A 25,158-nucleotide genomic window follows, 5' to 3' on the forward strand; every position below is an offset into this window, starting at 1 on the left:
AAAATATTCCTTGAACGCTGTAGAATTAGGACTAGTCCTTTCATATAAAAAATGTTTTAGATTAGTATCCCAAGCCAGAGGTTGAATCGATGAGTGGAAAAATTAATATCGTGGTCACATTAATCTCTTGGAAGCTTGAAGAAGAAACCCCCAAGCTTGGCTAAATGCTTTCATAGAAATAACTTCTCTTAAATTCACACGGTTCCATTAAATTATACGTAAAATAATTTAAAAGTTATGAAACACACATGTGAGTATTAAGAGTTTTTTTTTACATCAAGAAAGGCCGTAGATAGAATGGTCACGTTTCAAGACATGCACGAAATAATTTTTTTATGAAAAGTTAAAATTCTCTTTAAAAATCAGAAATTTTTTTTCTTCCTGAAAATTAGAAAGGTCACCAATGAAAAATTATGAAAATTGTACAGGAATAGGGGTGGGCCACATAACAAGGAAAACGCTTAAACTTACGACTTTAAAGACGCCTCTAGAGAGATAAAAGAACATAAAAAGTAATCTTTCTTCCACAGAATGAAAGAGAAGATCTTTATAAAGACTTCAAAATTCATACAGCAAAACGTAAACAATAAATCGAAGACGTCTCATGTAAACGTATGCAATTCTTTCACAACGTACTTTTTTTATTTGCGAGTAAGCGAATTCGAAGGGGTAACCGCTATCGCGAATTAATTTCGATCTTCCCTATTTTTCGCAGCAAGATAATGAAATTATGCTTTATTCGACGTGATACTACTGTTAGGTGAAATATGTATTTTTCTGATACGCATGATGACCATTTTTTTCTAATCTTTGTGCATATTCTATCATTTGATGCTAATGTATAACTTGTATGATTCTGAAAACAACATATGCTTGATCAGGATGTCTGTTTGTTTTGTTTTATATCAGGATGAACTCTGACCAAAAAACAATAATCCAATACAAACAGCTGTCGTCATTACCAGACAAATACACAAGAAATAATAATCCCATATTTTGAGAGACGGTAAGAAACATTGAGCAGTATATACATTGAATCTTAAATAGTAAAAAGAAATTAATAAAAATATTTTCATAACACGTTCAATCTCGGCTGTCCCTTTCATATAATTTTATTTCCCGTTGGATTCACTCTTAATTATTATTTTTCGACTACCATCCGAAGGAAGGTCTTACCTTCCGATAAACACATGAATTCCATAGTCTTGAAGCACACCATAATTTCCTCATAAACTGAGTTATTCAGGTTATTCACGTAGTAAACAGCCTCAACTTTTACCGGAATAGGTGGTTTGAAACTTTTTTCTATATTTTTTTGTAGAATCTAATGTTTCTTTTGGGCGACATTATTACTAAAAACACGTTCACTGCTAGAATTTTCTTCACAAGTTAAAAGTTTTTTTTGCCGTAAATCCTGAGCAGTTTTACTTTCTGATCGGCTGCTTCCTCTCCATTCGTATCGTCTTACCGACTTCGTTTTTTGCTGTTTGCATCTTTTTTTATAGCTCTTCAACCGTCGAACATGAAACCCCGCCACATAAATCTTCTGTTACATCACCGAGTGTGATTCGTACGTCTGAATAAGAACTATTTTACTATAGCAACTGCCCCAATAAATTTCCCGCTCATTTTTTTTCCTTTAATGGTCGATTTACATAAAAACAAAGCAAATATTCATGCATGGGCAGTTCTTCGAGCCCTACAAGGTTTCGGAGAACAGGTTTCCGAAAGGTTCTGCCAATTCAAACTTCCTTCGGCCCTTGGGCGTTCTCCTTTATTCTTCCGTGATTGGGGTTCCCCAGGCAATCTTTCCACCCACGAAACCACATGAACCACTAATCCGATCGAAATTCAGACAGACCCTTTACTACTCCGCGACAAGAGCATTTCAGCTTCTCAAGTTTTATGGAATGCTCTTTTCCCACGACGCTTCTCGTCTTGCTGCAGCCATTTCGTTAACGCAGGAACCGTCTCACAATGAAAGCTGACGAAAGCATTCAATATAACAGTCACGTTCGCTAAGGATACCATTAGTTTAAACGTATTCTTTGTATTCGCAGGAAGGTTAATACCTCAGCCCTTCGAACGAACGATCGAATTAAGAAAAAAATAAACAAATAAAACAAATTCAAAACAGCAGCTTGACTAAAATTTGAGATAAAAGGCCTTCACTGCAAATTACGCGAGAGAAAAGACAGAGTTTAAACCAACAACTTAGCTGTTAATCAATTAACCTTTGGGTCGAAATGTTTTGTTTGTGAATTCCATCTCGGTTGAATGGGATTAATACTTTTGAAATTTAATGGGGAATTGGAGTTTTAATGTAAAATTTTTATTTAACACAATGACTCCAATAGATTTTGCATGGGTATGCAAATTGACCCATTGAGAAAAGTTATAAATTTTATCTTCATCTGCAAGTTAATAACTCTCGTTATTCCAGCACTAGATTTTCCAGTGGAATTTTAGGCCATTTCTCGACGATTCAGTCAAATATCGAATATTTTATTTTCCACTAAACCAAGCCACAACGGGAAAATTCTATTCGAAAATGAAGGAACGCGCCATAGATAAAATAACGAAGTATTGGAAAATACTTTGCTCGAGACTTCAAGTACTTTTATTTAATCCTTGATTTACTATTTTGAAAAATTATATTTCTACCATTCAACAAAATCTCCTTTAGCGAAGCGTGTAGAGTTATAGAACTGAGCTCAGCGTGATCCATTTTCATAAGAGCCTTAAACTCCCGTCAGTCATTTTACGTCATTAAAAATCTACTTTCAAACCGACTCCATGGATCCTTTCTTTCACTGAGAGGTACGGCGTGAATAGCTGGTATATCACATGTGTACGCCTTTTTTTGTTTCTTTCCAAGAATATTCTTTCTCCTAGCCTGGGTTGCTGCGGTTGAATGCAGTGAAAATACTCTTTCAGAGTGATGCTGAGGTTCTCATTGAAATGAGCGTTACACAGAATTGTTTTGAGATGAATAACTTAGTAGAACTAACAAAAGTGTTATTTGAGTTAAAATCAATTCTTCTTTATACAGTAAATACCCCGCTTCTCCCTTGTATCCTTACTTTCTTTCATTGAGAAACTCGTCTGCAGACCTCTGCTTTGATTGAGCCCGGCATGCCATGAAACATGGCATATCTCGAATGCAAATAGAGATAATATCAACCGCAACCGATGGAAGTTCAGCTCACAGTCTAGCTTCCACACGATCGAGGGAAGCGAAGAATGAAATCCCATTTCCTTTCCATGGATCAAACCAAGGCGAAGAGCCGCTATTTCACCACGACCGTCCATATACATTCCCCTCCCCTCACCCGACTCTCACGGAATGTTCTTCCTGGCCTCTCCGTGTCGGCTGGCTGCTGGGAAACGGCTTCGTAGAACCTCCCGTCCGTCATCCCCGCAGCATCCGCTGTCTCCCACCCCCACAATCGTCCTCCGCCAATTCTTCCCGTCCAATGGACCCTTGAGAATGCCCTTGGGCGATAAATTGTTCCTCTCCTTCTACCTTGCTTTCAGCCGGTAATCCTGCCATCGTACTCTTAAGTATTTCCCGACCGTAAAAGCATCTGCAACAGCCAATTCTGTCCACCTCAGCCGCCACACTTGATCGATTGTCTGGACGCCCTACACCCCTTCGAATAGCCACAGAAGCCCGTTATCAAAGCTAAAAAAGAGTGTATTGAGAGGGTTGCATTAAAACGATAAGGGTTTGCGGGAAAAACTCTAAAACCAACTAGAAATTAGTCATAAGAGATATTTCTGCGGGGACACACCACAATTCAAGTCCCTAACGAACACTTTTATTCCTTAAGTCGCAAATATTATGAAAGGCGGTTTTTCGAATGATGCGGTATATCGTGACTTAATTTTAATTCTTATCTCAAGTCTCATGAGGTGAAAATTAGCATCTTTTACAAGAAGGTCACCTTCTTTCCAAGCCATTGCTTATAGGAGACGCTTTCTAAATATCATAAGCATTACCCTAGTACGTAAGCGTGTGGAATTTCTGATTAGGTATAGCAGATAATTAAGGGATCGACTTTGTCGGGTGACCCTTGTCCGATGCTCACTATGTCTGTAGCTAGTAAAATAACAATTCCAAAGGATTTATAACGTTACAAAGAAAAAATACACAGTACCTGCTTTTATGAAACTCTTCTTGCACTCCTATTTTCTAAGCTCAATCCTCAAATATATTGTTATCTCGTTTCACCATTAATTCAGAGAAAATAAGCTGCATATTTAATTTTCGAACGGATAAGTTACAGCTACAGTTATCCTTTGCATCGAAATTTCTAGAGATTAAATTTAATTTTATAGTCAATAAATACAATGTCCTAGTGCAAATACTCCATTGAAATTTCATCTGTAAATGTACTCCATCCATAATGATGAATTAAACGCCGAAGAGTGATGAAGATTTCATATCCCCTCACCCGCTGAGCCCCTGAATCCCATCACGCAGCAGGCCAAGGCCAGGTAGATATATTCATCACAATGCATTTTTCGCTTTAAAAGGCCACAAAAAATAAATTGCGGAGGTTGGATGGGGTATCTGATGATGATTGATGAGAATAATTACGTAATAATCCTCTAATTTGGCCCTTCAGTCTCCTCACGCATTCCACTCAGTGATTTCAGCATCAATTAACCCTGCGTAACCGGTCTCCTGTATTTTATTTGAGTTTTCCGTTCCACTGCACTTTTATTTGAAACTTTCTATTTTCGGTTGCGTTCATAACTCAAAAGTAATAAGTAGATGTGATAATATTTAAAAGGTTTATGTGATGCCAAATTCTGATCACTAAGCAAATAATGAAAATCGCCATTCTGATTTTGAGAGCTAATAACTTTGAGTAATTGAGAAATTGTTAGGAAAGAAATATGCCTAAGTATCAATGATAAAGCATATGTTAAAATTTCGCTTGTTGTACCGGAAGACAAGATTTATAGGAAATGTAGAATATTTGTAGATTTTACGCCTTTTTTGAGATTTTTGTAGATTAAATACGTTCTGGGATTGGTAGGCTAGGTAGGAGATTGCCAGAGGAAAGAGAGCGAAGAAAAAGAAGGGAAGGCACGATATTACGGTTAAGGCTGTAACAGAAAGGAGGATAATCGATTCGAGAGGGAGAGAAGGAAAAAGAGCCTCAGATAAGGGGAAAAATATACTGAAGCAGTTGAAACAAAAAAGTGTACAACAGATGGGCATTAAACTTAGCCGAAGGAGGTATTTTTGAGATGTGTAACCCGTTCGCCGCCCCATGGCCTCGCTCTGTTGACTATAATCTTTAGTATTTGCATAGCAACTAATTTTAATTCTTACCAATTGTCACATTATTGTTAATTATTCCACATCAAAAGGAAGCAACGTAATTCTTGCCATCAATGATAATTTTAATACTCAAGTTACTGCGGATGATGTGATGTTTATTTCTTGCTCTCTCACTCAACGTAGTGAAAATAACACCGTTAGCACTTTCAGGCCATTCATCGGTGTTCTCCACAATGCTATATTCTCAAGGAATTCCTAAACTGTTGAAGTGAGTTATGGTGTCCACGAAATGAATAATACCGGGGTACCTGTCAGAGCACCAAATCGATTTTTACGGGGCCTCACTACAGCCACGACTAAAAAGGGTCATATCTACAGTTGGAGGGACTGGGTGGCATCCAATCATAAGTAATGTAGCATACACTTAAAAATTACAGCATTTCAATTTATTCCAGGACTCGAGGTCCCTACTTCCTTTTCGTTGGTTATAAGCTTTTCGCCCCCATTGAGGCGCGAAAAAGACTTCTTAAGCGAATCCTACGTTACCTAAAAGGGACCATTGACTATGGCCTTGTTTTTTCAAGTATTGTACGATTCATTCGTTCTGTCACCCCATTTTTGAGCAAGATGTTTGATACACAGCTCTGGTTTATCAAAAGCTTTGTGGACAGAAGCAGTACTTACTGCTGTATATTTAATCAACAGGACTCCCACAAAAGCTCTGGAAAAGGAAGTTCCAGCTTACCTCTGGTATGGAAAACAACCAGATCTAAATAAATTAAAAATTTTTGGATGTACAGCCTACCTGCACACTCCTAAACAATTAATGAGGAGTAAGCTAGAATCCAGATGTAAGAAGTACATTTTTGTAGGGTACTGCACTAATGGGTACAGACTTTGGGATCCAGAACTAAAAAAGATAGTCAGAGGAAGAGATGTAATTTTTGATGAAAAGAAGTTCCAAGCTAAGAGGGAATTAGGATACTGGAAAGAAAATCAAGGAAATCAAGGTGAAAATGAAGAGTACTACCCAGCAGAGAGAGTTCAAAATTCAGGTGGAGAGCAGAATTCAGGTGGAGACAAGAATTTAGGTGGAGAATGGGAAGTAGATGATCAAGTCAGAAGGTCAGTCAGAGAAAGGAAAAGACCTGCTTATCTAGAAGATTATGATACAGGATATGGAACAGTTTGTGCTATGAGTGCTGAAGCATTTCTTGATGATGTACCTGAGAATTTCTCGAGTATCAAAGGGAGAGAGGATCAAGGCAAGTGGTACAATGCAGTTAATGAAGAAATGAAGGCTCTTAATGAAAATGAAACTTGGTATTTAACTCCATTACCTCCTGGAAGGAGAGCAATTGATTGCAAGTGGGTTTTCAAAGTAAAGCGGAATGAAAATGGGGATGTTGATCGCTACAAGGCTCGTCTTGTTGTGAAAGGATGTGCTCAGCGCAAGGGGTATGATTACGAAGAAACTTATTCACCAGTAGCAAGCCTTGTTACTTTACGAATCCTGCTAGCAAAATGCAATCAAGATGGACTCCATGCAGAGCAACTAGATGTCAAGAATGCATTTCTTCATGGGAACCTCAGTGAAGATATTTATATGAAACAACCTGAAGGTTATACTGAAGGCAATGAACAACTAGTCTGCAAACTTAAAAAAAGCCTGTATGGTCTCAAACAAGCTCCACGAGAATGGAACAAGAAGTTTGATTCCTTCATAAAACAATTGGGCTTCACTCAGTCTCAACATGATCGGTGTTTGTATATTAAAGGTAATGTTAATGGAGTAATATATGTTTTATGTTATGTTGATGATATTATTGTTGCAGCTAGTCTTCTTGAAGATCTTCAAACTGTCAAAGAGAAACTCAAGAATGAATTTAAAATGACTGATCTAGGTCCTTTGAGATGTTTTCTAAATATAAAGATTGACAGGTACAGTGACAGAATCATCCTCAGCCAGCAGTCATATATCAACAATCTGCTGCAGCGATTTGGTATGGAAGATTGTCATCCAATCAAGTTTCCAATGGAAGCCAGACCTGTAACAACTTTGGAAGGTTCCTGTATCATTAATGAGAAGCCATACAGAGAGCTTGTAGGATGTCTTATGTATTTGATGTACACCACACGGCCGGATCTTAGTGCTTGTGTCAATATGTTTAGCAGGTATCAAACTACAGCCACAGAGGCCCAATGGGTGGGACTTAAGCGAATCCTACGTTACCTAAAAGGGACCATTGACTATGGCCTTGTTTTTGAACGAAGTTCCACACCAATATTAGTAGGATGTGCAGACTCAGATTGGGCTGGAGACACAACAGACTCCAAGTCTACATCCGGCTATTTGTTCCAGGTGTTTGGAGCAACTATAAGCTGGGCCACTCGTAAACAAACCACTGTAGCCATTTCTACAACTGAGGCCGAGTATGTAGCTCTTGCAATGGCATGTACAGAATTTTTGTGGTTGAAGTATCTTCTTGATGATTTGGGTGTAAGAGTAGAGGACCCAACTACTATCTATGAGGATAATAGTTCATGTATTGCCTGTTTAACAAAGTGGGAACACAAAAGACTTAAACATATGAATGTTAAGTATCATTTTGTGAGAGACTTAGTTGAGAAGAAAATTCTCTCAGTAAAATATATACCAACTGCTCAACAGAAGGCAGACATATTAACTAAAGGACTAGTTGGTGAATCTTTTCTCAATCATCGCACTGGTTTGGGTGTGAAGCAAATAGTTTAAACTAGACCTCGTTTAAATTGTTTATATTTATTGTTGTTCTTTTTCTTATTCTTCAAAGAAAGATATTTATGTTCTTCCATAACATTTTAAAGAATTTATGTAATGTGTGTTTCCACATTTGAATGCTTGTTTTTTCGTGTTTTTGGACATTGCTAGAATTGAGGTGGAGTGTTGGAATGTATGCAATTCTATCTGTTTGTTTGGATGTTTCCAATATAAATAAATAGGTTCGATACGTGTGTATCGGGCAGTCTGGATTTGTTGTCTGACTGGAATGCACGGCTTTCTTATTTCGCTGAACCTTTGTACCTCTTTAATAACAAGACTGCATTTATGTCCTTGAGATGAGTGACTTCAACGGCCAACTATTTTTCGCACTGTCACTTGATTTAACTATACTTCATGCACCGTAACTTATCCAATCCTAAATTAATATGAAATGTGTGTGTGATGTGAAATGAGTGTTTGGATTATTGAACTAAGTTTTCACAATGAATACAGGAAAAGCACAGAAATATGTACAGATTACTTGCGAATTACTTCGGTAATTGCACATGCAGTAACATCCTCCTGCCGATTTCATGAAAATGAAGATACGTGAAAAATAACAGAAGGTTTTTTCGCTAATGTATCGCGTCGCAAGTGAAGGCACATTGATTATAAAGACTATAAATCCTTATTTCCGAGCGAGATCATGGTTGGTTTATCACGATTAGCGATTTTCTTTCATTATTTAGTTTTCATGATTTTAGCGTAAAAAGCCTTGAGTAACACGAAGACAATGGCATCATTACCGAAGTTCTGAGAATGACTCTCAAGCCGTGCTCTTATCCCGAGGCGAGACTAAACCAATTTTTCACGACCAATCCCGTGCAAAGTCACCAGGAGCTCTTCACTGAATGCGACACATTTTCGACGACTGATTCCGAGAACATCGTGCCGAGAATGAACTCGCTATGACATCACAAGGGAGCGCGAGCGGGTCATACTCCGCAGAGTTGTGTCGACGACAAGGAGGGCATCAAGGGACGCTGACGTCGCTCACAATCAGTGAAAGCTTCCATCATCAAGAGGGGGGTCTCTCTCCAGCCCTCCGTTCATGAGCCCATTCAGGTCCAATCTGGCGAGGAATGTCGCGAGACAAAAGCGGAGAATCAGAAGCAAGCATGGGAAACTGGAGGGTGCTCGCCGACCGAACCCAGGCACGCAATCCCTCTCCTCCACGTACTCTCGTCATATTCATCGACGCTCCTTTTTCCCCTCTCTCACGCGCTGCCAAAAAGCCTTTAATGGGAGTGCTGAAACTGCACCCGACTGCGGACGGGCATAATTCAGTGTTGAGCATCGCAGTACACTACGCACCACGCCCACCCAGAGCCGGAACTAGAAGTTTAATCAGGGGTACAAATGATAGTTTGCCACCTCCCTCTCCCCTGTCCCTTCCACCCTTCCACCACCACTAAAGTATAATGCATCCGTAAGCTATATTTTTGAGATGCAGTAGTTGCAATAGGGTAGTTTCCTTCATTAAAGAAAATGAAAGGCATTGATTGCGATTCATTACCCACCATAAGTGTATTCATAATATTCAAATTATTTGGTTTTAGAAATACCGGTTTAGACGAATGGCAAGGGTCAATTTTATCCTCGTTTGAAAAAGGCCGGATTGGCGCCCATGCGATGCCACTCCACGTGACGTCACAGGGATTTAGTTTCTATACGAGTTTTACATGGGCTGAGGTTACCAATGCATGCATGAGGCTAAGGTCGGAAAGTTTTCTTCGTTTGATAAGGTATTAATAATCCTTATTTAAGCCAAGCGCTACAAGCTAGCAGGGTACTCTGCTACCTGCTAGCATCCTGCTTCGTATCAGCGCTCAGAGCTTCGCCCCAAGGTCACCTCACTTGCGGCAGCGGGAACCAGAACGACGTCACACGGAGTTTTCCCGGCATTCATACTTACCAGTCGCGTTTTCGCGCGCTTGACATTTTTCACTTTTCATTTAATCGCGAAAAATAGATATCGTCAATTAAAAATCTAAAAGCGTGAAATACGTACTCCAGGAGTAATAATCTTTCGATTTAGGCAATAAAAAATAATAGGAAACCACCCTATTATACATGGTATGTTTGCTATTAAGAAGTTTTATTGATATTACAGTTTAATAATTATTGTTAAATAATTTAATTAGAAAATTTACATAACTTTTAAATAAAATTTTTAATTTTGCTGCTCCCCGAAATCTGCCGCGGGGGGCACGTGCCCCCTATGTGCCTCCAGGAAAATTGTCGCAGTTCGTCGAGTCATCATCATCGTCACGAATGAATCAATGATTGGTCGGCCACAGGGGACAGCAGCAGAGAAGTCGAGTGTGGAAGCATTTAAAATGTGGTGCTACCGAAGAATGATGAAGATAAGATGGGTCGACCGGGTTAGTGAGGAGGTAACGCTAAGAAGAGTGGGAGAAAAGAAAAGTCGTCCGAAAACATTAGGGAGAAGACGGGACAACTTAGTTCGCCACAGTCTGAGACATGATGGCCTGATGAAAATTATCGTAGAAGGGCAGGTGGAAGGGAAGAAGGGCAAGGGACGGCCTCGAATGAGTTAAATAGGACAGGTTATAAAGGATGTACAAGAGTAGAAATAAGTCTATATGAAGAGGATAGCGGATAGGAGAGCGGAATGGAGAGCTGCGTCAAACCAACCTTAGGACTGTTGACAAATGATGATAATAGGGGACCACCATCTTTCCACGTCCTCATGACTCCTCCGTGCTCGGCTTGTCTTCAGTTTCACGTCCCGCCTTCTTCGAGAGCACGTTTGAAACGTTCGTACTTCTCATTGATACCCCAGAGTAAGGAAAGTTTCAACCCAGAGAAGAAGAAGAAGAACCCAGTTTACCCCAGAGAAGGGAAGCAGGGGCGCAGCGAGGAATTAAGGCTAGGGGGGGTTTTAGGCGCAACTAATACTTGCGGGTGTGGGGTGTTGCATACCCAACAGGGTAAGCCGGAGTTGCGGGGGCCCTCCTCCAGAAAAATTAGAAGAATAATGGTTCAAAATTGCGAGGTTTACGGCTTTCTGGGGGATATTTGATCAATCCTAACACTATTGTGTGAGTAATAGTGATCCAATTAAGTAAAATAGATTAAACTTAAAAACATTTCTGAGCGCTGGGGGGGGTTTATCCCCCAAACCCCCCTCGCTGTGCCTCTGAAGGGAAGAGTCACTTTTGGATTCGGCGTGAGCGCACGAGTTCGAAAAAAAAATTCACCCAACCCACGCGATGCCTCTGGCTGGCTCTGTCCATGGCATTGTTTGTTAGGTAACGGTGAGTTAATCAACTGAAAAATTTATTCCCATTAAATTTAGCACTCATGAAGAAGGATAAGGAATTTGCATCAGAGGAGAATCTTGACTTTTTCTATTTCCCCTCAGATGCCCGCATTTTTCTCCGTGGTTTCAGTGACAACCTCAGCGGGGTGTACTTGGCATTGATTGGATTTATTCGGGTATTTACAAATTAATCCGTTATCACTTCGAACGGTTGATTCCTAGGGTTTGCAAAGCAATCGAGATGTGCTTTGATTGAAATTATTCATTCCGGCGGCTGAAGATGACCTGAAGAAAACGGTAGCAATACCGGCGAAACTCTCATTCCGGATAATTATTTGGACCGACGCGGATTAAAGCCGGGGAGAACTGCATCTTCTACAGGTCTAGCTCAACGGGATTCTCTAAGAAAAAGAGAACTATATAATAAGCCATTGAGTGGAGAGTGCTGCGATTTGACGAAAACAGCACAGGATATTAATATAAATGGCTTACAGCCTATGTCCTCTTATGCCCAATGGCAGACCAGACTTAACGACTTTACGCTTTACGGTGCAGAAACGTGGAAGTTGAGGAAGGAGGACAAGAGACGACTGGAAGCGTTCGAGATTTTAGTCAAGGAAAACGGAGGTATATGGGATAGAGAAGGAAAGGAATGAAGAAATGGTGGGTGAGGAGAGGAAACATTTTAGATGGGTTTTGTAGACACAAACTTTCGAGACAGAAACTTTACATGGAGTGAGAATAGGGTGGTTTCCTATTATTTTTTTACTGCCTAAATCGAGAGATAATTACTCCTGGAGAACGCATTTCACGCTTTTAGATTTTTAAATGACGATATCTATTTTTCGCGATTAAATGAAAAGTGAAAAATTTCAAGCGCGCGAAAACGCGACGGGTAAGTATGAATGCCGGGAAAACTTCGTGTGACGTCGTTCTGGTTCCCGCTGCCGCAAGTGAGGTGACCTTGGGGCAAGGCTCTGAGCGCTGATACGAAGCAGGATGCTAGCAGGTAGCAGAGTACCCTGCTAGCTGGTAGCGCTTGGCTTAAATAAGGATTATTAATACCTTATCAAACGAAGAAAACTTTCCGACCTTAGCCTCATGCATGCATTGGTAACCTCAACCCATGTAAAACTCCTATCTACTCGTATAGAAACTAGGTCCCTGTGACGTCACGTGGACAGTGGCATCGCATGGGCGCCAATCTGGCCTTTTACAAATGAGGATAAAATTGACCCTTGCCATTCGTCTAAACCGGTATTTCTAAAACCAAATAATTTGTATATTATGAACACACTTATGCTGGGTAATGAATCGCAATCAATGCCTTTCGTTTTCTTTGATGAAGGAAACTACCCTATTAATTGGGGAGGGGATGCTGACAACTGATAGAGGGGATGACAGCAGGGGCGGATCCAGGATTTCTTTCTGGGAGGGGCACAAGCAAGGCCGTATCCAGGATTTTGTTCAGGGGGGGGCACAAGGATACCTTGTTATACAAAACGAACGAAATGACAATGGGACCGTATTAAAAATCTACCATATTTTTAAGGGTCTGGGGGGGGCACGTGCCCCCGTGCCCCCCCCCTGGATCCGCCTATGGATGACAGTAAGTTCGACGGGAAAGACAATAGTTTTAGACAGAATGAAAAAAGAATAGGCATTATTACGAAGTAAAGAGATGCTGAATGCAAGAAGTGCCCAGACTGATGTGAATCATAGAATGAGTAATGCCCATTTTCATCGATTAAATAGATGTAGTTTGAGTTACAGTGGACTCATAAATTGAAACTTCGAAGAATTTCAAGATTTCTTTTAAAGTGAAAGGAGACTCAAACAATCTTAAATAATACAATTGGGTAGTTTCCTTCATCTAAGAAAACGAAAGGCATTGATTGCGTTTCATTACCCATTATTAGCGTATTCATAATGTAAAATTATTTGGTTTAAGAAATCCCAGTTTAGACTAATGTAATGGTCAATTTTAACCTCATTTGAAAAAGGCCATATTGGTGGCCATGCGATGCCACCCCCACGTGCTAGTTGATATCCTTAGCATGAATTGGGTGTAGTGTGACGAATTTATCACGTGATTATTCATCATTATCACGAATGATAACAATTCGGGAATACCTATTATTAAATCTTCAATGTCTCGGAATACACTAACGTTTGGAGATAGACATCTCCTTAAAACTTTAATATTCATGATAATCACCTCGTGAGTAGCAGATGACAACTTTTGATGAACAAAACATTACAAAAGTTACGATTTCTAAGATGTTATCAGCTAAATAACCCACTCATTCAATGGACTCCTTCCTCTTCTTTTCCACTTTTCCTACCTCACTTCTGCTTCTTTTGTCTGCATAAACAAATTTGCTGTCAAGGGTACTCCAATAAATGAGGCCCAAAATCTGTAGCCGTTTCGCGCGCAGTTTCTTCGGCAGCGCCACGGCGAGTAGACTTGTAGGTGAGGGGGGGAGAAATTCGCGGCGAAGCGGGGTAGCGCCGCTACCCCGGCCACCGTGGCGTGGCAATCGCGTGACGTCAGGATAACAGCCAATCGGAATTGACTGCCAATGTCGTCTGCATATATTGCTGTATTTACGTATTACTTATTATTTTTTCTTATTTCCTTCAACCAGCGCGAATTTAGGGACAGGATTTTGTAGGGATCTTATAAGGATAGGGGTATTACTGCTTCAAATAAGTAAAAAATCCGATTACGCTTCAAAAGCCTTTATTTTGAGCTGGTGTCTGTACATGAAAAATCGTTATTACAACAGAAATTATTCTTTAACAAGCAGGACAGGAGTCCACAAAATTCACACGTAAAGCGGATAAGGATTAGTTTGTAAGAATTAATTGGAACGAAACTCCCACGTACCACTCGTACGTTCTACCAGTCTAAACTAACATTGTAAAAAGTTAGGAAAGCTCAAATCAATAAACATGGGTTACAACCAACACACATTAAAATAATATTTATACATTGAAAATGTAGTCATTATATTAACAAATAAGCTTCCATCATAACAATTAATGTACAAAATTGTATTGTAAATATCAGGCTATATACCGTAATGTGTACTACAGTATAATGTCCTACGTTTGATGCAATATAATTAAATTAAAGTTGAAACGAAAACCAAATACTGTTTCACAAACTTTTTATTTGCTATCAAGACAAATTGTCTTGGTAATGATGTTGAAACTAGTTGATAGCATTAGTAAAATAAGACATTGCAATATTTCCTCTGAGTTTTATTATGACACTACGTGTTCCGTCGTTACAAACAACGTTATCAAGTATGGCCAAGCCACACCTGATAATGTTGTTTGTAATGACGAAATGTTAGTGTCATAATAAAAGTCAGTGGAAATATTGCAATGTCTTATTTTACTAATATTAAAACTTCCACCATATCGTGCCCAACATCATACAAGATAGTTGATACCAAATAAAAAGTTTTTGGAACAGTACTTGGTTTTTGTTTCACCATGAATATTTCATCATTCTACTAAGTAACGCCCAAATCAGTTGAGTTTAAATGAGAAGGCTTCAGACATATTGGTAAGGGTGGAAATCAAATTGGAAATGGGAAGAATTCACTCAGGCAGATGATTCTCGGTAGCCTACTGAACCCGGTCGGCTACAGATGATGTTCGGTTGTCAACCAAATCGGGATTGTTACTGACGATTTTTAGTTGCCTACCAAACATGGTAGGATGTTTCAAAAAGCATATAGCCTACTGTAACCGGTTGGAAAAAATTTCAGCTGCAGTTATCCATTCATATCTCAAAGTGCATTCGTATCAATGAAAAGTAACAAAGTGAATCTTTCCTATTTCCAATTTGGTTTCCACACACACTATTATGGCTGAATCTCTCAAATGTACTTATCATACATAAAACTTAGGAGATTATACTGCACTGTACAGTGTAGAGTACGGTGAACAGAAAACCACTACTAATCCATGGTATCTCATTCCAGTTTTTAATCCATATTGCACAAAATTAGTAATCAAATCAAAATTTCTAAACACAGGAGAAATTACTGTAGTGAAAGGGATGTTATTACATATCACTTGAATTGAGGTGACTTTTGGAGTTGAAGTAAAGCCAAGGTACAAAACTTATTATTATGAAAATATCTTACCATTGTCAATAATGTCATATGATTTAAGACTCCCTTACAAATTCAAATGTGTTTTGCTGTTAGGATTATGTACATATGCAGTAAAACCTCTATGCAGTGAACCTCTTTACATCATAAACCTCCACACTTCATACCACCCCTGCGGTCAGTTTTACATGTAAATTTATAGGCAAACCTTTTTGTAGTGAACCTCTTTATCTCATAAAATACTTATCATACCAAGGAGATACTCCCGAGACAGCCTAACTACCTCCAAACATCAAATTGCCCAAATTTTGGTCCCCTCCATTGCGATGTAAAGAGGTTTTACTGAATAATTGAGGATCTTAGAAACCAAGAAAGATAAGTGCAATTAATTACCAAGAATTATCAGCTATTATGTAAAAAAATTGCACTAGTCCCCCTAAGCTTCTATGGTCCTCATTTGTTATGTAAAATGAATGACTAAATGAATTAATCTAAAAAATCTTTACACGTGAGAATACAACTCAAAGCAAATTAGCAGTAGGAACACTCGTGTATTTAAAAATTTTGACTGCAGTACTTTTCAACAGTCTGACTGAACTATTAAATAAAAGCAAACAAAACAATGAGGTGGGAATGGGAATGATTTTTCTGATTACATAAAACCCGACTCTCTGTCTTACTTTGAAATTTGATTAATTTACCCAGCCTTAAATATTTATTTATTTCAAAGGATGGAAAAAATACACTTTTGCATTCAAAAGAATCCTAAGTCTGGAATAATGAACAGTAGTCTCCATGTAAACTTACTAGGAATTTCCAAATTAATCAATTTTAGGGGCGCACAATCCACATTGAAATCATGTAAAACTCAAGGTCGGAAAATGTCAGAAAATTGCAAATGCCCTACAACATGCTTCAAAATTTCCATTAAAAGCTGTCCAGATTTGCCAAAGCAGTATCCACTCCTTTGTTTGAAAAATGTTTTTGAGTGACCTTAAGTGTTTAGGGTGGTAAAACATTTATCCTTGTGCATTTCTTATGGAACAACTGTTTTGGTTACCAAAAATCGAAGGCAGCATTTTTTTACTACCTCCTTTAGGCAAGTTTCATTTGAGATATGAAGTTATAATTTTCACATTTATGCTGACAAATAGATGAGATTCACTTGTCTAGCAATCCATTTCTTCCCACGATAATATCTCCCTTGATAAATGCAGTTATACTGATTAAATAATTCATATTCCCCCAACATCAATAAGGACATAGGTATTTACTTCCTAACCATAAATACCAAGGGCAGGAAACACTAATCTCATCTTCTGAAATCCATCACTTAGAAAACCAGATTATCAATGCACTAGATAATAAAATGGAAGTTGCTACAATATTTTTTGATTTCTCAAAAGTTTTTAACACTGTGGACCACCAATTGATCCTCAATAAACTTGACTTGATGGTTTTTGTGTCATAGCTAATTTTGATTGAAACCTACTTGTCGGACCATATTCAATTTGTCATTACCTCAGGAAATGGTGTAACTTTCATTTGCCTGGGTACAGGCCTGAAGCATGGAGTTCCATTAAGCTCCTTCCCTGTGCCTATCCTATCACTTTCAGACATAAATGATCATATAAATAGTTTTCTACAAATAAATGGTTCCAATCCATTCCCTATGCTGTTGACACCAATATTGTTCTCACAGCAACAATAATTTTGGAGAATTGAAAGAAAAATGCAAAAAGTGAGTCATACTTTCTCTACCTATCTCATTGAATACATTGGAGTTCCTCGTCTCAGACAATGGCCATTTTTATAGATTAAAAAAAGAGGCATTTAGGCTATGAATTTTTAAAAAACATGATGCCCTTTACTGTCCTCTGTTCAAAAAGTTGGCTGTATTACCACTGCCATGCAAAAATTAGAGGTTTTGGTACTCGTTGTCTTTAAGTAATGGTTATTTTATTAAAGTTGGTAGCAAAAACTGTAACTACTGTTTTCACTAATATTTCTCATATCTTGCTCACTAAGGGTGAGGCCTTAAGACAAAGTTTCATTACACTTCCCTAAAAGACAGAGAAAAGAATGTCTCATAAGATACAAAGAAATAATATCTCCTTCATCTAACACAGAAAACAGTATGTTTATACATATCTTGAATGGTATTCCCATCGTTGATTGTTGAAATAAATCAGGCCATTATATGTACCGAATAATTTTGTAAGGTGTGCTAAGAATGTTGGCTATGTTGTGTAATCTGACTGATGTGTTCTATTGAATCTTGGTGCACGAGTAATTAAACAGACTAAATGAGTAACAGGGAAAGATACTTTCCAAAAAACCATACCATACAACTTTGTGAAAACATCAGGAGAGGTACAGGCTAATGCTTGGTCAGAGAAATGCAATTTGATAAATAAAATATATAACATAATATAGAAATACCCACTATAGAGACTGCACAGAATTGGCGAATCACAAATATATAAACTTTTTCAATACCTTCTTCCTAAAATTCCAGATGCTGACATTTATCATGCAAGAGGCCACAAGATTTCCATTCGAGTTCTTCTGTTGGGCACTTCCATTAAAGCTGCAAAACTGCTTTATGAATTGAACGATTTCTGCAGTCACACTCACACCTTAATCAATCCACCCTGCAATAGACAGTAAAAATAACATGGATGTCTCCCTTACTAAATTTATCTATTTACAGTTTCTCAAATCTGTATGAAATCATACTCACCTAACTGAACAAAAATGTCCAAATGGAGAAGACAGTAATCGACAGAATGCATGGGCGGCAAGGCTCCCTTTCATTTTCTCTCTTCACCTAGGATTAAGAGTAGAGGTGGATATCTTGGGGAAGTGAACGATATTCCCAGTGTCTTGTACTCAGATTCTTTAGTCTCCTCATTGTGGGTCTATTTTCCAACCCTTGTAATAGCTACACCACCAACTGTCATCTACAACAAAATTTATAATTAATTATGGTTATTTACATAATACTGACAATTTTGAAGTATTTGCTAATGTTTATACCTCTTCTTTATTGTCATATTCCATGAACATGTTTCGTGGGCACTTCAGGAGATGTGGAGGGTCATCGATGGTGAACATTTTTTCACCCGCAAATCTGAAATAAAGATAGGATATCTTTGCCAAAGTGTTGGAGGAGTAGAAAGGACTATCTTCAAAGGGATTACTCATCACGCCAGCTTCCCTAATATAAGGGTACTCCTGTGGAAAATTATCTTATAGTGAATGACTGTCTCTCGCATGGAAGAAAATAATGCCCTAATAGTACTTAAGTCCCCACCCTTTGCACTTGCATTTACCCCGTCATAACACCATTTACAGCACATATATAGCATGACACTAATGAAAAAAATCCACAGATACTACAAGAACATAAGAATATTATACGCTAAGTACGATATGTCACATAAAAACAGATTGTTTCATTAATTTTGAAAGTGAATTGGAAGAACAGGGATATACAGCGGAATCGCCGGTCTCACCTACTGGCTTTCAGTGCATTAATGGCCAACTTATACTACAAGATTCTTTCACTTTGTACTTACAGACGTTCATTCCGAGGAAATTAATGCAATTTGATAGGGCTATCAGGAGTTTTCCGCGCGCCGTATCCAAAAGCATGACAACGTTGAGACGAAGGCATGTTTAGATTCAAACGATTACAAACGGTTTGCTGTTGTCTGCTAGTCGTTGCCGATTGGCTGTTATCCTGACGTCACGCGATTGCCACGCCACGGTGGCCGGGGTAGCGGCGCTACCCCGCTTCGCCGCGAATTTCTCCCCCCCTCACCTACAAGTCTACTCGCCGTGGCAGCGCAATTAGCCAGCTGAATCTCGTTAAGTGTGACGGGGTTAGCCATAAACCGAAAAATAGCCGAAGTCCCGAAGTCGAAGTGATCGGTTTTAGTTGACAATCGTCTCGCATGCATTGCATGTGTGAGTTATTGGCTCAGTTACACATTACTGCCGTGTATTTTATCGTAAAAAGTGGATATCAATGACTGGTAGTGCTATGAGTGGTCATTTTGAAATCGACTTCAATGCGCGCAGACTGACAACTAGCTTTGGGCTTGAAAATCCTGGTCATGATGTTTTGTTTGTATCTTCCTTTTTAGTGGCACAATTTTTTTAGCTAATCCCCGAAAGAGGTTGTATATATCAATGTTGATATTTACAACCTCCTTATGTAATCCCCATACTCAATTTTAAATGAATAGATAGAGAAGAAATAGGATATTTAGTGTTTTGACTATTTATAGTCGGGTTTCAGACGATTTTAGAGGAGGTTGGTCATTAAACTTTGACTAGTCAATAAGTAGTGATAAAGTTTGGATTAAATAGAACAGTTACAGTGGCGTCGAGAAAGGGATCAACCATAATGGCTAATGAAAAGTTTTCCATTGTCACTAAGCATTTTAATGAATCGGAAGGGTCTTGGTCAACTTATATTACGGTACTAAAACATTAGTTACGCAATCAAAATATTCCTCCGGAGAAGCAAGTGGATATATGTATTCCTTGGGCATGTAGGATTTAATACTTTGGAGTCGTTAATAAAAATTTTACCTACAATTAATCCAGGAATGAGAACTTTGGACGAGTTTTGTCGTGATTTAGGGCGCAGTTTAGGTGAAAAGCAACGATACCTGGTACAAGAAGGCGGCAGTGACCTCCCTATAGGAACAAGGAACTTCAGATCTAGAAAAAGATGGCATATTTTGTGATAATGTGGTAGTTACTAATTCTGGTAGTGAGAAAACCTCTTGTAAGCAAACAGTGAGAGGTATTTCGACCTGCTATGAATCCTCCAGGGTTGGTCTTGTCTCAGAAGGTATGTAATGTAAATGCAAACATTCAAACCGGCTTCAAACGGAAAATTAAAGAGGTGCATGACATCTGAGGGAAAGCATTTTCCATTTGAAAATGATACTGGTTCTTCAGTTGCCCTAATTTCAAACTCTCGGTTTTAATAATAATAATACGCCTTTATTGGGCGATATTGGCACTAGAAAGTCCCATCTTCCATCTAACCCCTCGTCAAACATAAAATTTATGCAGATAAATACATAATCAAGTTGCTCATAGGAACTTTTTTCTGGATAAACTTGCAACACGGTAATGTGCGTCCGAAAACCTACGTAGGAGAAAGAGCAAATCTTGTGGAGAATGTTTGGTAGAAGTTAGAGTTAAAGATATCAAGAAAACCTTGATGATATATATGGTATAAAAAGATTGTAAACCTATTGTGGGTAAAGATTGGTCAAAAGAAAGTCCTGTTGACTGGGAAATATGCAAAGAGGGGTAAAGAGGATTAAGAGGGTTGGAAACAATCTGGCTTAATTGTTTGAAAAGTGTGAAACATTGTTTTGCAGTAAAACTGGGGTTTTAAAGGCTATTGACAGGAAACTGGCTAAAAGAAGGTTGCTCCAGGTTGTGAACATCTCCTCAAACTAGCTGTGAATACACAGCAATCAGCTGATTATGGTAGTTTCAAGGAATACATATACATATCAATGACACAAACTGATGCATATATTTCTCCTGAATGCAAAAACTCCCAGAGTGATCTAGTGACCTCTAAAACCCCTGAAAATGGGTCTATTAGAGACTGCACAGATCTTTAAGCAACCCAAATTTCACTCGGACATATCTACTTGTTGGTAGCACTGGAATGTAAGGAATAAGGCAGCGTGCAATATGTAAGAAATGGAACGGTTTGTGTGTAAAGAAACACTAGTCAATTAATAGGTAGTTATGAAGTAGTACTTATATGACTATGTCTGAACATGACACTAATATAGTCAATTCATCTATGAAATTGGTTTTGACTCCCTGATCCCCACCCTTGCTTTGGTTGAAGCATATGCAATTCTCATTAATCTAATCCCTACTGAAGAACAATGCCGAGCAAGCAAAATTTACTCCTGGTGAATTTTACGTAGAAGCTCATCAGGAGTAAATTATTACCAATTTTGAGTTCGTGTTCACTAACATCACCAACTAATTCTTATCAAACAAAGCATTACTGATTTATACCTAAATGTGCCTACCTATTTTTATTGGCATGATGACCTGTTAAACTGAGTTTTATGTAGCCACTCTCCATCTCTCCAACAAGTAACGTGGAAGGCCATCCACTATCAAATGGACTTCCAGTGTTAGTCATGGAAGGGAAGTAGAACTAATGAGGTTAAACGAAGTGGTGCCATTGATATAATTTTTAACTATATTTTAATGATCAAATAACATTTGGTTATTTTCCATGCTTTATTTTCACCTATCATGGTTTCAATGTTTTCCACATGATTTTGAAGAGGCTTCCTTTAAATTTCTCATAAGGACTTAAAAGGCAGCTTGAAAAAATGAGATACCTAACCTATTGAAAATATTAAATATTAAAACCTATTGAAAATATTAACCTATTGAAAAGAGTTTAAAATGTTGAAACCTGTCTTGGTGAAAAAAGTCTTAGTTAATTCCCAAATGCTGTTCAATAATCAACTCAAATTGAACTTCACTGATAAAGATAAATTTATGCTAAGACCAAGGTTTAGTGCCTAGATTACTAAACACTGAGAGTTTTTACTTTGTATTCTGAACAAAAATACAGTTTTTCATGTAAACTGTGATCAAATTATACCACATTTATACCACAACTATAACAATTGAAATACTCATCAGATCAATTGATAATATAAGGTCATCATATGTATTTAGATTTTATTAATTGAAGTATTTTGGTCAACATTTGGCATTAAATTTTCTAGAGTAATCTTTGAGTCATTTATGAATTACATTAATGTGTGCTCAAAAAAAATGTTATCTTACAAATTTCGAGTCATCTTATGTAGATACGTCTCCAGTGGAGAAATTATGCCTCAAATATGCTATAAATTTTTGCCACTTTAAAAACCACAATTTATAGAGCATAAGTAAACACGTAATGGCTTTGACCTCAGACATTACTTTAAAGAAACTCTAACCTTCATGTTTTTACAATTAAGATAAATTTATGAATAAGTGAAACATGTATGAATTATATGTAGCAGACTTCCCTTATAACATGTCTAATATATTTATTTATGAATAAGTGAAACATGTATGAATTATATGTAGCAGACTTCCCTTATAACATGTCTAATATATTTATTTTCTGTTTTACAGGTGCTACTGCTTTGGTAGGGTCTTCACATACCTAGAGTAATATATTTATGAAAGAGAAAATCATAAGCACTATCAGGAAAGGTTTAACTCAGAACAATTTAATGGTAAATTACATATTGGGTGGATTAATTTCTAAGAATTAGAATTAAAATCAATGGAGAAAAATTTGATCAGGTAAAATAAGTTTCTTTCAAGACTCGACGAGGAAAGTGAGGAGGGAGGCAGATAGGGGGTGATAGGAGGCTGTTTACAAGGAAATGGGGGATCAGCCTGAGAAATGGTGGAGGAAGCACTCCGTACGCGCACCCCCCTCTTCCCGCCCCCATCCCCGATGAGACGCCTCCTGGTGGATGCGCAGGTGACTGAAGCACGTTTATGCATTAAATAAGAAAATGCTGATCCACACGCATTAACACCATCCTGTACAACTGCTTTATTCTGTGCTTCATGGAAGCTCAAAAATAGTTCACTGCTTTTAAGGTAAACTTTTCTTTCAGATTGGTTGTATCAATGTTAAACGCTAAAAAATGTAAAACTGATGCAATTTTGGAATGAATGTGGAAGGAGCAAAAAAATGGAAATTTCAAAAAAAAAAATTTGGAAAGTAATGAGCCTTTCTCTCCAATGTTTGCCAGCTGACAAGCACAAATTCGAGAGAGGTGTAAAAGGCTCTTTGAAAATTACTAATTGGCTGACATGTGGCGGAGCACTGAGTGTTTTGAATAGTCTCACTTGCTGTGCATCATTTTTATATAGATGAAATAATTGTTTTAAGCTAATTACATAAAACTAACATTTTAAATACTTGGGGCTTCTAAGAGGGAGATCACCAAAGAGTATTGCATTATCGTGAAAGTAATTCTTTTGGAAATCTGTACTTGATATACGTCCACATATTAATGGATAATAATTAACTTAAAAATTAGTCGAGTTAAAAAAAAATATTTGAATTTGTGGAAAATATTTATTATTATTCTTGAGCAAGATGGTAAACTTGAAGCTTTGGATTAATTTCTCAAAAATGGCATAAAATATTCTCACTTCAAGAGGAAATATTTCAGTAACCCATCTTGTTCATGTAAAATGTTTCATGAAATATTAATTTGTGATGATATTGAGTAGAAAAATTCTATAGAGAAGAATGTGATTGGGAACATTGTAAGTTTCTTATCTCCCTGAAACTTGTTTTAGAGAAATCTGAAGCTCAAATTAAATTCACAATTTTTACCCCATGTGATTGTGTCTCAAATGGAAATTGGAGGTATGGTGTACAAACTTTCTGGTGATATATTTTTAGACAAATTTGGTCCATGTAACTCAGAAAATGTATCAGTAAAAAGGACATTGATGCTTTCATTAGCCAGCATTTATCATCAATAGAAGATATAAAATCAAAATCAAGCCTCATTCTTGAAAAAAATAATCAGAGAGTACTACAAAGTCTGTCTTCATTGTAGTATGCAGGCCATCCAAAAGAAAAATTTAAGAGAAATCAGAATATGCTTAAAGAGCATATAGAAAGGGTACATGTTTGATACATATGCTATTGAATATATGATCTTGCAAAAATTCTTCCCTCAAGCACATGTACCATTACCATTTTATGGAAGGCATTTTCACTTCACAGATATCATCAAATGAATTTCATCAACTATTCGCAAGTAATTTGACTTACCAAACTGCTGTACTCATGTCAAGTCAAAATACAAAGTAGCTACACTTGCATGTGGTGGCATTTCTAGTATAAACTATCTAACTTCAGTTCAGAGCACTCAGTAACAATTGGCACAAATAAGATTGTTTAGTTGCAATAAGTCAAAACAAATCAGTATAAGATAAAGAGTTAACTGATTAAATAAATAACATATAAAATATTTTAGCATATTCCAACTGTAGGAACACACTGGAAATGTCATTTTAAAAATAATAATTAAAAAAACACCAGTAGTTGACAATGCATAAAAGCAATAAAATAAATAATTATTGCTATGATATCAAGATGGAGATTGAAAAAAGGAAGTATACCTCAATAAATATTTGCATTTACTGGGAAAAAGTAGATATAATTTCGGAAATGAAATGAAAAAATACCCATTTGCTGTGGTAAAATTATGCATTGCAGTTATTTCACTGCCAGATGGCCGTTACACAAGTCATTATTGTCAAGGGAAAAAAGAATATATGCATGGTTTTTAATGATTTTTAATGAATGCCATTTCAATGGCGTCATAGTAGCCAATCATTGATAATGGCCCAAAACGCCAAAAAATAGCCAAAACGAAGCTATTCTTTCTTAAAATATAGGGTTTAGCAAGCTAAGTAAGAACTAGAGGAGTCACAACAATGAGAGTAACTAGGAACCATCAAAGGAAACAGTACTGATAAAATATAGGTCGTTAATTAAATATATTGATGAAAATCATTTCTTCAACCATAGTTATTC

At 37.6% G+C, this 25,158-nt stretch overlaps 1 protein-coding gene and 1 long non-coding RNA gene across 16 annotated transcripts in view; one reads left to right on the forward strand and one right to left on the reverse strand.

The window, feature by feature from the left end:
• Window positions 1-25,158, forward strand: part of LOC124159222 (kazrin) — a 124,637-nt gene that overhangs the window by 70,591 nt on the left and 28,888 nt on the right. For 11 of the 15 annotated variants that reach the window (XM_046534871.1, XM_046534870.1, XM_046534876.1 and 8 more), the window contains exon 2: window positions 22,716-23,073. In XM_046534871.1, coding sequence (XP_046390827.1) covers window positions 22,993-23,073 — 81 coding nt within the window. In that variant the 5' untranslated portion in view covers window positions 22,716-22,992. Of the gene's footprint in view, window positions 1-20,278; window positions 20,383-22,715; window positions 23,196-25,158 lie in introns of those variants that run through there. The other 4 variants (XM_046534873.1, XM_046534874.1, XM_046534872.1 and 1 more) reach the window with 4 other exon arrangements.
• On the reverse strand, window positions 18,129-18,596 carry LOC124159224. Its single transcript, XR_006864930.1, has 3 exons — window positions 18,555-18,596; window positions 18,259-18,478; window positions 18,129-18,169 (listed from the first exon to the last, which is right to left on the reverse strand). It is a non-coding gene; the product is annotated as an uncharacterized LOC124159224 (long non-coding RNA).

The sequence above is a fragment of the Ischnura elegans genome, chromosome 5, assembly GCF_921293095.1.
Source record: "Ischnura elegans chromosome 5, ioIscEleg1.1, whole genome shotgun sequence".
NCBI classification, from domain to species: Eukaryota; Metazoa; Arthropoda; class Insecta; order Odonata; family Coenagrionidae; genus Ischnura; species Ischnura elegans.